General features: G+C 53.2%; 1 protein-coding gene across 1 annotated transcript in view; it reads right to left on the bottom strand.

Annotated features, from left to right (window-relative positions):
* Positions 1 to 247: 247 nt before the first annotated feature.
* The window catches only part of LOC122930735, a 60,180-nt gene continuing 42,580 nt past the window's right edge, over positions 248 to 17,847 (bottom strand). Inside the window, exons 7-10 of the mRNA XM_044284310.1 lie at positions 13,651 to 13,692; positions 10,766 to 11,020; positions 8,740 to 9,003; positions 248 to 3,116 (exon numbers count right to left, since the gene is read on the bottom strand). Coding sequence (XP_044140245.1) covers positions 3,109 to 3,116; positions 8,740 to 9,003; positions 10,766 to 11,020; positions 13,651 to 13,692 — 569 coding nt within the window. The 3' untranslated portion in view covers positions 248 to 3,108. The remainder of the gene's footprint in view (positions 3,117 to 8,739; positions 9,004 to 10,765; positions 11,021 to 13,650; positions 13,693 to 17,847) is intronic.

The raw sequence follows: 17,847 nt of genomic DNA, 5'->3' as shown, positions 1-17,847 counted from the left end.
CAACTTTTTAATCAAGGCACGCTGTTCTTCTGAACAATGTCTGGAAAGACCCATATTCCTCAGAATTTCAGAGAGAAATGCACTGTAACCGGCATGGACAACACTTGCTGCCTTTCTTCCTTAAATAAGGGCAATAATTGCCACCAGCTTTCCAAAGAATGAATGACCTCACTCATTGAACTCCACACTGCTATTATTTTGAACATGCCCCTTTCAATTAGTGATTCAATTACACAGAATCCGCAGCATGCATGTCATGTTGGGTTTCTATTACTCTACTACACCTGCTAGTAAATTATTTGCTATGCAGAAATATCATTTCTACCAAAAAACTGTGATTGATCAGGTTAGTGATGTCTGACTGCTATTATTTTGCCTACACTAGAGGGATGCCCAGAATGAACAGCCTCATTAAGGTTTTGACACATCTCAATGGGACCGAGGTCAGGACTTTGACCCAGCACCTCAAGAACTGTCATCTTGATTCTTCTTAGCCCTTTCGAGGTGACTTGTGCGCTCTGGGTCTTTGTCTTGCCACATAACCCAACTGTGCTGGAGCTTCGGGTCATGAACTAATGGGTTCTCCTGATGATTTCCGATGAAGCACAATTCAAGGTTCCATCTATGATGACAAGTCATCCAGGTCCTGCTCCAGATCATTACACGACCATCACGTTTGACTGTTGCTATGATGTTCTTACAGTGGAATGGGATGTAACAGGAACCATGTCTTCCATAACGTTCCACCTTTGACTCATAAGACTTCAGAATATTATCCCAAAAGGGTTAGGCGTCATCTCGATGTTTGGCAAATTCAAAACAAGTATATTGACCTTTCCTGGGGCAGCTGAGATCTCCAGGTCTACAAATGTTCCTCTAGGTTCTTCTGTGACCTCCTTGAGTTGCTGATGCTCTTGATGGATTTTGGTAGACTGGTCGCTCCGGGAAGGTTTTCACCATTAGTGGCACTATAGTTCACCAGAGCCTCAGCGATGGCGGTGTAACGCTGTCGAAGACTTTGCTTGGCATCTGTATATGAATGTCTTTAGTACATAGCTGTATCATGTAGGGGTTTAGGAGAACTTCCAGCTGCTTCACATCACCAGGCAGGCTCTATGAAAGTGATCTCCTGATTCATGCCGGGATGCGGAAACACAAACCAACTGTCTACAGAGTCACTATAAGGGGGCAATTACTTCCTCACATGGGGCCAGGTTTATATAAAATCTGCTGTGATCTCAGGTTCTCGGTGTCTGACGTTAATAGTCATCTGATGATCTGAAATGTCTGACAAACATGGTGAACTAGAAGTCACTGGGAAGGGGGCAAATACTTCTCCCAGCCCTGAAGATGACCTTCTGTACTGTCTGGTACTGGTCCCATTACATTCTCCCCCTCTTACCCCTGGTCTTATTGATGAGATGACTGTGCCGATCCACCCCATACACAGGAATGCCCAGCAGAGCATGCATGTGGGGAGCTGCCGGACATCAGCGCATCAGTAGGATTCTGTCTGGCTGAGTGCAAATCCCACTCCGGCCTGATGAGGGGAGCATCCGAAACAGCTGTCTACGGACGGATCAATGGCTTGGCTATTTATCCTTAGGCTTAGTTAAAAGGGTGGACTTTGACTCAGAGGGAGCCACTTCCAGAAGGTGGCGCTAGTCAGATGGTTCTCTTTCTTGGGAGATTATTTTCCCATGGAACATTGCCAAAAAGTCTCCCTTCACAGCCAGTCTCTTTAAAGGCCATGCACACCTTTGTGGACATTTATTTTATTATTGCATTGTACTCATTTCGAGCTAAAAACATTTTTCAGCTGTGAACCACTGTCTGTGTGCAGCCTTGAGTTTATCTAGTAGCAGGCTCTGAATTTTCACTCTGTTCCGTCAGGCAGCTCAGCTGACGGCTCCTTATCTCTGATCTTATAAACACTCGTTATAGCTCAGTGATAAGAAAGTGGCTTTAATAAGTGTTTATGACATTTTACTATCTTAGAGATCAGGTTTATTACATGACACCGATTCACACAGCTGAGCAAACAGTTAACGCTTTGTGACAGAATGGCTCAATATTTTTAATATACTTTTTTTTAGCCCAAAATGGGTAAAATGCAATCATAAGACCGTGAAGGTGTACATAACCTTTAAGGAACAGTCGGTACCCCGCCTAAGACCCCCAATAATAACATCACCCATGCGATATGGCATGAAACATTAAAATCCTCTCCTAAACAGACCTGACACAACTTTGACAAACCCTCCGACGTGAGCAGTATTAGGTCAGGATGGCTTTTCGATTTATGGATATAAATAATTTTCACATTCACTGACGGCAAGCAGAGATCTTGATAACGATGAGGAATCGAAGCAGTGTCCGGTAGGCACATGCAGAACATGATCCAATAATTACATGGGGTATCCCTCTTATAATACTAGCATATGCCTCTGACCTCTAGGACCCTCCATCTCAACAACAAAGAGGCTGAGGTGCCTTCACAGCAGCGCTCCCATCCAGCCACTGTGCAGCGGAGAGCTGTGACCACTCTATTATGAGGACGGGTCATCACTTCCTGTAATAACCACTGTGGGGCCCCGGAAGAGCCCTTTTTAGGGATCACTGCGCCTGCTGAGGTTGCGTTCCTTGTGCTGAACTACAATGAAGAGTTGTTGCAGCCTCGATGGATTGCAGAAGCAGGGGGTCCCCATACTCTCCCCAGGACCACCACATACTGAGATCAGTGTCCCCAGGTGACCGAGCTGCTGTCGCCACGTGTATCACAGGATTCCTTCATTGTTTTTAAGTATAAAAAAAATATGTAAGAAAATGGTAAATGAAATTGGTATAAAAAAAATAAATCCCAAAAATTTGTGTACAAAGCACAGGAGAGCGTTATAGTATGGTCATGTAAGGCCCACAGACATGCATGGAGAAGCACGGACGCGAGGTCCGAGGACTGTGCGCAGAGGTGAAGAGCCGCTCAGGAGGTCCAGGCTCCAAGATCTGAACAGTCACATCCCCTCCCCCGACTGCAGGAGGCTGCAATATACATAGTGCCGGGCTGCGGCGTCCGAAGAGAGCGATGAGCGATCCTCCAGAGCAGAGCGATCAGAAAGCTGGGGAGAAAACACAGGGACGGGTTAAGGGCAGCCATTATCTTCCACTAGTAATACACCCTGTATACAGGAGCCCAGCCGCAGGAAATCACAAGGTCCGGGCATCTAGTCATAAAGCAATGTGCCTCATCACTGTGGTCACATGATCAGTCACATGACCACCCTAGGCACTGGCTCCTCCCCCCTGGTACCCAGGCATTAACTGAAGCTCAGGACCGTGAGAGGCATGCTGGTCAATCCCTAGGGCAGTGGTGGCGAACCTATGGCACAGGTGCCAGAGGCGGCACTCAGAGCACTCTCTGTGGGCACCCACACCCTGGAAAAAGTCTATGGTGTACCAATATGTCTTAGACTTTTCCTGCCATTCATCAGCGCAGGCGCTCTATGAACAGCACAAGCAGCGCAGGGCGCACTATGAACAGCACAGGCAGCGCAGGACACACTATGAACAGCACAGGCAGCGCAGGGCGCACTATGAACAGCACAGGCAGCGCAGGGCGCACTATGAACAGCACAGGCAGCGCAGGACACACTATGAACAGCACAGGCAGCGCAGGGCGCACTATGAACAGCACAGGCAGCGCAGGGCGCACTATGATCAGCACAGGCAGCGCAGGGCGCACTATGTACAGCACAGGCAGCGCAGGGCGCACTATGAACAGCACAGGCAGCGCAGGGCGCACTATGTACAGCACAGGCAGCGCAGGGCGCACTATGAACAGCACAGGCAGCGCAGGGCGCACTATGAACAGCACAGGCAGCGCAGGGCGCACTGTGAACAGCACAGGCAGCTCAGGGCGCACTGTGAACAGCACAGGCAGCGCAGGGCGCACTATGTACAGCACAGGCAGCGCAGGGCTCACTGTGAACAGCACAGGCAGCGCAGGGCGCACTATGTACAGCACAGGCAGCGCAGGGCGCACTATGAACAGCACAGGCAGCGCAGGACACACTATGAACAGCACAGGCAGCGCAGGGCGCACTATGAACAGCACAGGCAGCGCAGGGCGCACTATGAACAGCACAGGCAGCGCAGGGCGCACTATGAACAGCACAGGCAGCGCAGGGCTCACTATGAACAGCACAGGCAGCGCAGGGCACACTATGAAAAGCACAGGCAGCGCAGGGCTCACTGTGAACAGCACAGGCAGCGCAGGGGGCACTGTGTACAGCACAGGACACACTATGTACAGCACAGGCAGCGCAGGACACACTATGAACAGCACAGGCAGCGCAGGGCGCACTATGAACAGCACAGGCAGCGCAGGGCTCACTATGAACAGCACAGGCAGCGCAGGACGCACTATGAACAGCACAGGCAGCGCAGGACACACTATGAAAAGCACAGGCAGCGCAGGACGCACTATGAACAGCACAGGCAGCGCAGGACACACTATGAACAGCACAGGCAGCGCAGGACACACTATGAACAGCACAGGCAGCGCAGGGCGCACTATGAACAGCACAAGCAGCGCAGGGCGCACTATGAACAGCACAGGCAGCGCAGGGCGCACTATGAACAGCACAGGCAGCGCAGGACACACTATGAACAGCACAGGCAGCGCAGGGCGCACTATGAACAGCACAGGCAGCGCAGGGCGCACTATGTACAGCACAGGCAGCGCAGGACACACTATGAACAGCACAGGCAGCGCAGGGCGCACTATGAACAGCACAGGCAGCGCAGGGCGCACTATGTACAGCACAGGCAGCGCAGGGCGCACTATGTACAGCACAGGCAGCGCAGGGCGCACTATGAACAGCACAGGACGCACTATGAACAGCGCAGGACACACTATGTACAGCACAGGCAGTGCAGGGCGCACTATGAACAGCACAGGCAGCGCAGGGCGCACTATGAACAGCACAGGCAGCGCAGGGCGCACTATGAACAGCACAGGACGCACTATGAACAGCGCAGGACACACTATGTACAGCACAGGCAGCACAGGGCGCACTATGAACAGCACAGGGCGCACTATGTACAGCACAGGACGCACTATGAACAGCACAGGACGCACCATGTACAGCACAGGCAGCGCAGGGCGCACTATGAACAGCACAGGCAGCGCAGGACGCACTATGAACAGCACAGGCAGCGCAGGACACACTATGAACAGCACAGGCAGCGCAGGACACACTATGAACAGCACAGGCAGCGCAGGACACACTATGAACAGCACAGGCAGCGCAGGACGCACTATGAACAGCACAGGCAGCGCAGGGCGCACTATGAACAGCACAGGCAGCGCAGGCCACACTATGAACAGCACAGGCAGCGCAGGGCACACTATGAACAGCACAGGCAGCGCAGGACACACTATGAACAGCACAGGCAGCGCAGGGCGCACTATGAACAGCACAGGCAGCGCAGGGCGCACTATGTACAGCACAGGCAGCGCAGGGCGCACTATGAACAGCACAGGCAGCGCAGGACGCACTATGAACAGCACAGGCAGCGCAGGGCGCACTATGTACAGCACAGGCAGCGCAGGGCGCACTATGTACAGCACAGGCAGCGCAGGGCGCACTATGAACAGCACAGGCAGCGCAGGGCTCACTATGAACAGCACAGGCAGCGCAGGACACACTATGAACAGCACAGGCAGCGCAGGGCACACTATGAACAGCACAGGCAGCGCAGGACACACTATGAACAGCACAGGCAGCGCAGGGCGCACTATGTACAGCACAGGCAGCGCAGGGCGCACTATGTACAGCACAGGCAGCGCAGGGCGCACTATGAACAGCACAGGCAGCGCAGGACGCACTATGAACAGCACAGGCAGCGCAGGGCGCACTATGTACAGCACAGGCAGCGCAGGGCGCACTATGTACAGCACAGGCAGCGCAGGGCGCACTATGTACAGCACAGGCAGCGCAGGGCTCACTATGTACAGCACAGGCAGCGCAGGGCGCACTATGAACAGCACAGGCAGCGCAGGGCGCACTATGAACAGCACAGGCAGCGCAGGGCGCACTATGAACAGCACAGGCAGCGCAGGACGCACTATGTACAGCACAGGCAGCGCAGGACACACTATGAACAGCACAGGCAGCGCAGGGCGCACTATGAACAGCACAGGCAGCGCAGGACACACTATGAACAGCACAGGCAGCGCAGGACACACTATGAACGGCACAGGCAGCGCAGGACTCACTATGAACAGCACAGGCAGCGCAGGGCGCACTATGAACAGCACAGGCAGCGCAGGACACACTATGAACGGCACAGGCAGCGCAGGACTCACTATGAACAGCACAGGCAGCGCAGGGCGCACTATGAACAGCACAGGCAGCGCAGGGCGCACTATGAACAGCACAGGCAGCGCAGGGCGCACTATGAACAGCACAGGCAGCGCAGGACGCACTATGAACAGCACAGGCAGCGCAGGACACACTATGAACAGCACAGGCAGCGCAGGACACACTATGAACAGCACAGGCAGCGCAGGACACACTATGAACACCACAGGCAGCGCAGGACACACTATGAACAGCACAGGCAGCGCAGGGCGCACTATGAACAGCACAGGCAGCGCAGGGCGCACTATGTACAGCACAGGCAGCGCAGGGCGCACTATGAACAGCACAGGCAGCGCAGGGCTCACTATGTACAGCACAGGCAGCGCAGGGCGCACTATGTACAGCACAGGCAGCGCAGGGCGCACTATGAACAGCACAGGCAGCGCAGGGCTCACTATGTACAGCACAGGCAGCGCAGGGCGCACTATGTACAGCACAGGCAGCGCAGGGCGCACTATGAACAGCACAGGCAGCGCAGGGCTCACTATGAACAGCACAGGCAGCGCAGGGCGCACTATGAACAGCACAGGCAGCGCAGGGCGCACTATGTACAGCACAGGCAGCGCAGGGCGCACTATGAACAGCACAGGCAGCGCAGGGCTCACTATGTACAGCACAGGCAGCGCAGGGCGCACTATGAACAGCACAGGCAGCGCAGGGCGCACTATGAACAGCACAGGCAGCGCAGGGCTCATTATGTACAGCACAGGCAGCGCAGGGCGCACTATGAACAGCACAGGCAGCGCAGGGCGCACTATGAACAGCACAGGCAGCGCAGGGCGCACTATGAACAGCACAGGCAGCGCAGGGCGCACTATGTACAGCACAGGCAGCGCAGGGCGCACTATGAACAGCACAGGCAGCGCAGGGCTCACTATGTACAGCACAGGCAGCGCAGGACACACTATGAACAGCACAGGCAGCGCAGGGCGCACTATGAACAGCACAGGCAGCGCACTGAATGTAGGCAGGCTATTATAGCTAAATGATAATGATACACTATATTGGACTGTAGTAATCAGAGTAAATTGCCGTGTTGGCACTTTGTGATAATTGTGTGTGTTTTGGGTTGCAGTTTGGGCACTCGGCCTCTAAACGGTTTGCCACCACTGCCCTAGGGTAATGTGCACACACAGAGGAGAGCGCGGCGCTGAAAGGGGCCCCACAAAACCCCATTCACACAATACACAAAATAATGGTGTGGAAACAAGATCAAAACTGCAGGAAATTGAGCTGAACCTCGTAAAACCTCTACAGATTCAGAGTGGACTTTGTTCAATTCATCATCATTTTCAAGATCTATGCTTGCTGTCAGTGAACAAACATTTTTAAATACAAAAGTTGAAATCCTGTTGTGACTAACAACCCTCCAGCTGTGAGAGGTACTCCGTGTACAAGCACAGGGAAGTGTTATCAGAAACTCTCTGCACTGATACATTGTACCAAACCTTCCGCTGTGAGGGGTACTCCGTGTACAAGCATAGGGAAGTGTTATCAGAAACTCTCTGCACTGATACATTGTACCAAACCTTCAGCTGTGAGAGGTACTCCGTGTACAAGCACAGGGAAGTGTTATCAAAAACTCTCTGCACTGATACATTGTACCAAACCTTCCGCTGTGAGAGGTACTCTGTGTACAAGCATAGGGAAGTGTTATCAGAAACTCTCTGCACTGATACATTGTACCAAACCTTCAGCTGTGAGGGGTACTCCGTGTACAAGCATAGGGAAGTGTTATCAGAAACTCTCTGCACTGATACATTGTACCAAACCTTCAGCTGTGAGAGGTACTCCGTGTACAAGCATAGGGAAGTGTTATCAGAAACTCTCTGCACTGATACATTGTACCAAACCTTCAGCTGTGAGGGGTACTCCGTGTACAAGCATAGGGAAGTGTTATCAGAAACTCTCTGCACTGATACATTGTACCAAACCTTCAGCTGTGAGAGGTACTCCGTGTACAAGCATAGGGAAGTGTTATCAGAAACTCTCTGCACTGATACATTGTACCAAACCTTCAGCTGTGAGAGGTACTCAGTGTACAAGCATAGGGAAGTGTTATCAGAAACTCTCTGCACTGATACATTGTACCAAACCTTCAGCTGTGAGGGGTACTCCATGTACAAGCATAGGGAAGTGTTATCAGAAACTCTCTGCACTGATACATTGTACCAAACCTTCAGCTGTGAGAGGTCAGGGCTGTTTTACTTACAATTATTATGTGATGCATAATTTGTGTACAATTGTGGTAAACCCCGCTATTTCCTTGCAATGTATGAGCACCTTCTGCAGCCGCGCAGCAAGCAGTGTTACTGACCTGGACAGATGGTCAGGCTGAACTCCTGCCGGGATGTCTTGGGGCCCTGTGCCTCCATGATGTACTGTCCACTGCAGTCCTCCTTCAGGTTGCTCAGGGTCAGGCGCCCGGACTTTAGGTAGAAGGCTCCACCTCTGGAATATTCCGGACTCTCGCCCGCCTTGCAGCTCGCCAGCCGTTTCCCGTCCTTCGTCCAGGTGATTCGCTCTTCATTCTCCACAATCACCGGATACAATGTGATGCTTCCGGAGTTCCGTGCGGCATCTGGAGACGGAAACACACGGATGATGTCAGTGAGATCTGGGGAAATAACCGCGCTGAGCTCATACCGACCGCAGCGCAACCGCCGCAGGAAGCCATAAACCTTCCCTGTGTAGAGCGACGTCCTGGAGGGACCTCATAGCAGCTGCTGCTCAGCCCCAACCACCCCCGCTGCTAATCGAGACATCTCCTCGGATGAGACTGCCCCAGTTATAGACTGCACAGCAACACACGCTGCTAGCTGAGACACCTCCGCGGATGAGACTACCCTGGTTGTAGACTGCACAGCAACACACGCTGCTAGCTGAGACACCTCCGCGGATGAGACCACCCTGGTTGTAGACTGCACAGCAACACACGCTGCTAGCTGAGACACCTCCGTGGATGAGACTACCCTGGTTGTAGACTGCACAGCAACACACGCTGCTAGCTGAGACACCTCCGTGGATGAGACTACCCTGGTTGTAGACTGCACAGCAACACACGCTGCTAGCTGAGACACCTCCGCGGATGAGACCACCCTGGTTGTAGACTGCACAGCAACACACGCTGCTAGCTGAGACACCTCCGCGGATGAGACCACCCTGGTTGTAGACTGCAAAGCAACACACGCTGCTAGCTGAGACACCTCCGCGGATGAGACCACCCTGGTTGTAGACTGCACAGCAACACACGCTGCTAGCTGAGACACCTCCGCGGATGAGACCACCCTGGTTGTAGACTGCACAGCAACACACGCTGCTAGCTGAGACACCTCCGCGGATGAGACCACCCTGGTTGTAGACTGCACAGCAACACAAGCTGCTAGCTGAGACACCTCCGCGGATGAGACCACCCTGGTTGTAGACTGCACAGCAACACACGCTGCTAGCTGAGACACCTCCGCGGATGAGACCACCCTGGTTGTAGACTGCACAGCAACACACGCTGCTAGCTGAGACACCTCCGCGGATGAGACCACCCTGGTTGTAGACTGCACAGCAACACAAGCTGCTAGCTGAGACACCTCCGCGGATGAGACCACCCTGGTTGTAGACTGCACAGCAACACACGCTGCTAGCTGAGACACCTCCGCGGATGAGACCACCCTGGTTGTAGACTGCACAGCAACACACGCTGCTAGCTGAGACACCTCCGCGGATGAGACCACCCTGGTTGTAGACTGCACAGCAACACACGCTGCTAGCTGAGACACCTCCGCGGATGAGACCACCCTGGTTGTAGACTGCACAGCAACACAAGCTGCTAGCTGAGACACCTCCGCGGATGAGACCACCCTGGTTGTAGACTGCACAGCAACACACGCTGCTAGCTGAGACACCTCCGCGGATGAGACCACCCTGGTTGTAGACCGCACAGTAAGTTTGGCGCACTTGGAGCTGCCAATTCCCACACCGGCCTTTATAAAAAGTGCGCCAAGTGTATGGAGGCACAGACCCCTCAGTAAACTTGGTGCCTCTTCTGGCCTTCCAGGCACCAGGTCCGATACCTCCTCCAGCTCGGAGGGGCTGTAGATTGCGGCTACAGTTTCTGGCGTTAGTTCTAATAAATCCAGTAGGAGGTCGTAGGCCCCGCCCCTCCCAGATTCCCCGCCCCTTTCTCAGCACATTTAAAAAGTGTCAAGGCGCTAAAAAGTCCCAAATTATAGAGCAAATATGGCGTGCGCTATAATCTGCAACTTTTTACCATGTCATAAAAACACTGAAGGAGTGACGGTAACTGTCCGAGGCCGAGCAGCCCGCCCTGCTCCCAGACATGTACGCACCATTCAGACAGAAGATATACTCGACAGAAGCCCCGGGGGGGCGAGCGACATCATCCCAGTGCGTCTTATCCCCGTCCCATACAAGATCTGTAGACAGAGCCCCCTTATATAAGACCGGTCGCTCAGAGGACAGGGGGCTGCAGGTCACCGCCAGGATCTCAGCGCCATCTTTACTCCAGACGATACGTTCAGCGTTCTCAGCGTTGGGGATCTCCATCGTCAGCTCTCCATTTTCAGGATAAACCAGTCCAGTCTCTGAGGACGGGAGATCACACAGGGTTAACAGACGGGGCGCTGCACAGAACCTGGTGCTGGAGCAGAATAATGGACCATATGACTCCAACATAATCCACAGCGCTGCACAATCAGAGGAGGCACGAGACATCAGACAGAAGTGCCTCAACCCTGAGCTGCAAGTGAGGCCCTGCACTCACACTTCGTTACACTCTCTCACTTCACTGCAAAACATGCAGGTGTCTGGTTCTGCTGGGGCGGTATATTGTGCTGCACTTTGGTATATAGTTCTGCTGGTGCGGTATATTGTGCTGCACTGTGGTATCTGGCTCTGCTGGGGCGGTATATTGTGCTGCACTGTGGTATCTGGTTCTGCTGGGGCAGTATATTGTGCTGCACTGTGGTATCTGGTTCTGCTGGGGCGGTATATTGTGCTGCACTGTGGTATCTGATTCTGCTGGGGCAGTATATTGTGCTGCACTGTGGTATCTGGTTCTGCTGGGGCAGTATATTGTGCTGCACTGTGGTATCTGGTTCTGCTGGGGCGGTATATTGTGCTGCACTGTGGTATCTGGTTCTGCTGGGGCGGTATATTGTGCTAAACGGTGGTATCTGGTTCTGCTGGGGCGGTATATTGTGCTGCACTGTGGTATCTGGTTCTGCTGGGGCAGTATATTGTGCTGCACTGTGGTATCTGGTTCTGCTGGGGCGGTATATTGTGCTGCACTGTGGTATCTGGTTCTGCTGGGGCGGTATATTGTGCTGCACTGTGGTATCTGGTTCTGCTGGGGCGGTATATTGTGCTAAACGGTGGTATCTGGTTCTGCCGGGGCGGTATATTGTGCTGCACTGTGGTATCTGGTTCTGCTGGGGCAGTATATTGTGCTGCACTGTGGTATCTGGTTCTGCTGGGGCGGTATATTGTGCTGCACTGTGGTATCTGGTTCTGCTGGGGCAGTATATTGTGCTGCACTGTGGTATCTGGTTCTGCTGGGGCGGTATATTGTGCTGCACTGTGGTATCTGGTTCTGCTGGGGCGGTATATTGTGCTAAACGGTGGTATCTGGTTCTGCTGGGGTGGTATATTGTGCTGCACTGTGGTATCTGGTTCTGCTGGGGCGGTATATTGTGCTGCACTGTGGTATCTGGTTCTGCTGGGGCAGTATATTGTGCTGCACTGTGGTATCTGGTTCTGCTGGGGCGGTATATTGTGCTGAACTGTGGTATCTGGTTCTGCTGGGGCAGTATATTGTGCTGCACTGTGGTATCTGGTTCTGCTGGGGCGGTATATTGTGCTGAACGGTGGTATCTGGTTCTGCTGGGGCGGTATATTGTGCTGCACTGTGGTGTCTGGTTCTGCTGGGGCGGTATAATTTGCTGCGCTGCAGTATTGCAGGCCCTGCCCACTTATGCTGCCCCACCTTCTGTCAATTTGGACCCAGCAAGAACATGGGGTCACTTTTAGGTTTTTTCCAGCGCCATGTTAGGCTCCCAGTCTGCCTAGGACACGCTGTATCTAACAACCGTGCTGTCCGTATACTGCGGTGTAAAGCTGAGCACCGCTGATATATACGGTGCATGCATCAACCAGTGCACTAACATTGGCACCATTATTTGTCACACAGAATACCAGTGTTCCCACTGCCTCATCCTCTGCACACTCCACACCTGAGATCTCTGTGAGATGGACGTGCCGTGCAGCCGAGCCGGGAAGGAGCAGTGGACAGTCCCTGCCGCCACACACAGGCTCCACAGGGTAACAGACAATATGGCAGCAGTGTATGCGACAGAGGCCCGGCCTGTGATCCCGGGCATCAGATAGAACCTCAAGAAGCGCTCACCCGTGTCACCACGTCATTCTCACTCACCCGTGTCATCCCGTCATTCTCACTCACCCGTGTCATCTCGTCATTCTCACTCACCCGTGTCATCTCGTCATTCTCACTCACCCGTGTCATCTCGTCATTCTCACTCACCCGTGTCATCTCGTCATTCTCGCTCACCCGTGTCACCACGTCATTCTCACTCACCCGTGTCATCTCGTCATTCTCACTCACCCGTGTCATCTCGTCATTCTCACTCACCCGTGTCATCTCGTCATTCTCACTCACCCGTGTCATCTCGTCATTCTCACTCACCCGTGTCACCACGTCATTCTCACTCACCCGTGTCACCACGTCATTCTCACTCACCCGTGTCACCACGTCATTCTCACTCACCCGTGTCACCACGTCATTCTCACTCACCCGTGTCACCACGTCATTCTCACTCACCCGTGTCATCTCGTCATTCTCGCTCACCCGTGTCATCACGTCATTCTCGCTCACCCGTGTCATCACGTCATTCTCGCTCACCCGTGTCATCACGTCATTCTCGCTCACCCGTGTCATCACGTCATTCTCGCTCACCCGTGTCATCACGTCATTCTCTCTCACCCGTGTGATCACGTCATTCTCACTCACCCGTGTCATCACGTCATTGTCACTCACCAGTCTCATCTCGTCATTCTCACTCACCCGTGTCATCACGTCATTCTCACTCACCCGTGTCATCACGTCATTCTCACTCACCCGTGTCATCACGTCATTCTCACTCACCCGTGTCACCACGTCATTCTCACTCACCCGTGTCATCCCGTCATTCTCACTCACCTGGATCATCATCCTCTCCGATCTTCCCATTTTGTGCTGATTCTTAAGAGGGAAGAGAAAGGGAAAAATAAGTCAGACATAGCAGAGACGATCCCGATTCAGATATTGGCTGACAAGTTCCACAAGGACCTCCGACCATACAAGAGGGAAGACCTCCTTTCTATCTAAGAATCCCTCCTTTTCTCACCTGAACATCTCATCCTTCTTACCCACAAACCCTCAGCAAATCCCCACAACCTCATCTCACCTTCACCAATCAACTACCAGAAACCCCCTCAAATCTCAAATGCCTTTCTATAATCCCTATTCCACAATATTGTGGGCAAGGACTATATCTACAAACTGTCCTACATGCCTGACCAAAACATGGCTGACACACAACCTCACAGCAACAAGAATGTCCATGAAAGCCCTCGTCATCTCCTGCCTAGACTACAGCAACCTTCTCCTGTGTCCTCGAACACTTCTCTGCCACTGATACAGATGTGGACTGCATTCTTCGGTTCAGCTAAGAAAGCTGCCAGATACTTTAGCTCTCAGACAACACCTTATCTTCTCCAGAGCCCAAAGGAACGCGCCTCCTTGCTGCGTCACAGAACTCCATTACAAGATGGCCGCTATAGCTAGATATTTACATACCGCAGTTAGTAAAACAATGCCCACTGCGCAGATGCCAAGTCTTATCTCTTTTCTTATTTTGATATGTCAGCCAATGTAACCATGCCACATGCCTCAGGGGGGCGCCAAGAATTCGCTTTGACTCCATGGTGTGTGTCATAGTTATTGGGTTACCACTAATTTGGAGCAGTAAAGCAAACGTGATCGGCCCTGATTAGGGGCATCTTTAACAGTTGGCGCCCGATATGTGGGGGCTCGGGAGAAGTAACGTCGCTAGCTGAAGTTTGGGGTTCCCAGAGCACGGTGGACCACGCTTGAGGAGGAGGACTGCAGCCTCAGAGACAAGGTGAGAACATGTACTTACCTCACCTGCCTCTCGCTGCTCCTCTGCTCTGCTATTGAGGTTACCTACGTAGTAGCAACTTCGGTTGATATAAAATCCAGAGTTCCTAGAATCCATATTTTGAGTTTGCTCTCCTGTGTTTGAGTTTTGTCTGTGTGGTTTGTGTCAGGCACCTTCACAGTTAATGATTTAGGCTACTTTCACACTTGCGTTTTTCTTTTCCGGCGCTGAGTTCCGTCCTAGAGGCTCAATACCGGAAAAGAACTGATCAGGCATAGCCCCGTGCATTCTGAATGGAGAGCGATCCGCTCAGGATGCATCAGGACGTCTTCAGTTCAGTCTTTTTGACTGATCAGGCAAAAGAGAAAACCGCAGCATGCTACAGTATTATCTCCGGCGAAAAAAAACTGAAGACTTGCCGGAATGCCGGATCCGGCATTTTTCCCCATAGGAATGTATTAGTGCCGGATCCAGCATTCAAAATACCGGAATGCCGGATCCGTCCTTCCTGCCTGCGCATGCACAGACCGGTAAAAATGTGAAAAAAAAATACAGGACAGATCCGTCTGTCCGCATGACAAGTGGAGAGATGGATACATTCTTGCAATGCATTTGTGAGACGGATCCGTCTCACAAATGCTTTCAGTCACATCCAAATCGGCGGATCCAGCGGGCAGTTCCGATGACTGAACTGCCCGCCGGATCACACTGCCGCAAGTGTGCCGAAGCAGAGCAACAGATTTCACTGGCAGGGGTGGCTACAGTTGATTTCTGCTGGACCTGGACTGGGGCATCTTCACAGATCTCCCCTTAGGAGGCAGCAGACCTGCAGGACCTGGACTGGGGCATCTTAACAGATCTCCCCTTAGGAGGCAGCAGACCTGCAGGACCTGGACTGGGGCATCTTAACAGATCTCCCCTTAAGAGGCGGCAGACCTGCAGGACCTGGACTGGGGCATCTTAACAGATCTCCCCTTAGGAGGCAGCAGACCTGCAGGACCTGGACTGGGGCATCTTAACAGATCTCCCCTTAGGAGGCAGCAGACCTGCAGGACCTGGACTGGGGCATCTTCACAGATGTCCCCTTAGGAGGCAGCAGACCTGCAGGACCTGGACTGGGGCATCTTCACAGATGTCCCCTTAGGAGGCAGCAGACCTGCAGGACCTGGACTGGGGCATCTTCACAGATCTCCCCTTAGGAGGCAGCAGACCTGCAGGACCTGGACTGGGGCATCTTAACAGATCTCCCCTTAGGAGGCAGCAGACCTGCAGGACCTGGACTGGGGCATCTTCACAGATGTCCCCTTAGGAGGCAGCAGACCTGCAGGACCTGGACTGGGGCATCTTCACAGATGTCCCCTTAGGAGGCAGCAGACCTGCAGGACCTGGACTGGGGCATCTTCACAGATCTCCCCTTAGGAGGCAGCAGACCTGCAGGACCTGGACTGGGGCATCTTAACAGATCTCCCCTTAGGAGGCAGCAGACCTGCAGGACCTGGACTGGGGCATCTTAACAGATCTCCCCTTAGGAGGCGGCAGACCTGCAGGACCTGGACTGGGGCATCTTCACAGATCTCCCCTTAGGAGGCAGCAGACCTGCAGGACCTGGACTGGGGCATCTTCACAGATGTCCCCTTAGGAGGCAGCAGACCTGCAGGACCTGGACTGGGGCATCTTCACAGATCTCCCCTTAGGAGGCAGCAGACCTGCAGGACCTGGACTGGGGCATCTTCACAGATCTCCCCTTAGGAGGCAGCAGACCTGCAGGACCTGGACTGGGGCATCTTAACAGATCTCCCCTTAGGAGGCAGCAGACCTGCAGGACCTGGACTGGGGCATCTTAACAGATCTCCCCTTAGGAGGCAGCAGACCTGCATGACCTGGACTGTGGCATCTTAGCAGATCTCGCCTTAGGAGGCGGCAGACCTGCAGGACCTGGACTGGGGCATCTTAACAGATCTCCCCTTAGGAGGCAGCAGACCTGCAGGACCTGGACTGGGGCATCTTAACAGATCTCCCCTTAGGAGGCAGCAGACCTGCATGACCTGGACTGTGGCATCTTAACAGATCTCCCCTTAGGAGGCGGCAGACCTGCAGGACCTGGACTGTGGCATCTTCACAGATCTCCCTTTAGGAGGCAGCAGACCTGCAGGACCTGGACTGTGACATCTTAACAGATCTCCCCTTAGGAGGCGGCAGACCTGCACTGGGGCATCTTAGCAGATCTCGCCTTAGGAGGCGGCAGGTGGATTAGTCTCGGCTGGCGGCCCAGACGTGGGAGCCAGAGTGTATATACTGCGTAGGGGTGAGCTCTGCTTGGGAGTGTGGAGGACAAGGTGCCTGCTTCTGTCTTTGTTGTAGGTGTTAAATCCATGGGGCAGTCGCAGTCACTGCCCGAGGGCGAGCATACGGCTCATAAGCTGGTAGCCCGAGAAGAGGGGAGTAAGCATGAGAAATCCATCCTCAATTATGCTGTCAGGTAAGGCTACTTTCACACTAGCGTTCGATCGGATCCGTTCTGAACGGATCCGCTCATATTAATGCAGACGGTGGCTCCGTTCAGAACGGATCCGTTTGCATTACCATGAACAAAAAAAAAAAAAATTTTTTTTTGTTCATGATAGTGCAAACGGATCCGTTTTGACTTTACATTGAAAGTCAATGGGGGACGGATCCGTTTGAAAATTGAGCCATACTGTGTCAACTTCAAACGGATCCGTCCCCATTGACTTACATTGTAAGTCTGGACGGATCAGTTTGCCTCCGCACAGCCAGGCGGACACCCGAACGCTGCAAGCAGCGTTCAGGTGTCCGCCTGCTGAGCGGAGCGGAGGACAAACGGTGCCAGACTGATGCATTCTGAGCGGATCCGTATCCACTCAGAATGCATTAGGGCTGGACGGATCCGTTCGGGGCCGCTTGTGAGAGCCTTCAAACGGAGCTCACAAGCGGAGCCCCGAACGCAAGTGTGAAAGTAGCCTAAATCAACCTGTTGCCTCATTTCTCCAGTCCACATCCTGTCCTCTCCATACATCTCTGACCTAATCTCCTGACACCTCCTGACACATAATCTCCAGTCCACAGCCTGTCCTCTCCATACATCTCGGACCTAATCTCCTGACCCCTCCTCACATATAATCTCCAGTCCACAGCCTGTCCTCTCCATACATCTCTGACCTAATCTCCTGACCCCTCCTCACATATAATCTCCAGTCCACAACCTGTCCCCTACCTAC

This window comes from Bufo gargarizans, chromosome 3, assembly GCF_014858855.1.
Source record: "Bufo gargarizans isolate SCDJY-AF-19 chromosome 3, ASM1485885v1, whole genome shotgun sequence".
In the NCBI taxonomy this organism is placed as follows: Eukaryota; Metazoa; Chordata; class Amphibia; order Anura; family Bufonidae; genus Bufo; species Bufo gargarizans.
The sequence above is the reverse complement of the archived record's forward strand: the minus strand, read 5'-3'. Positions and strand labels throughout refer to the sequence as shown.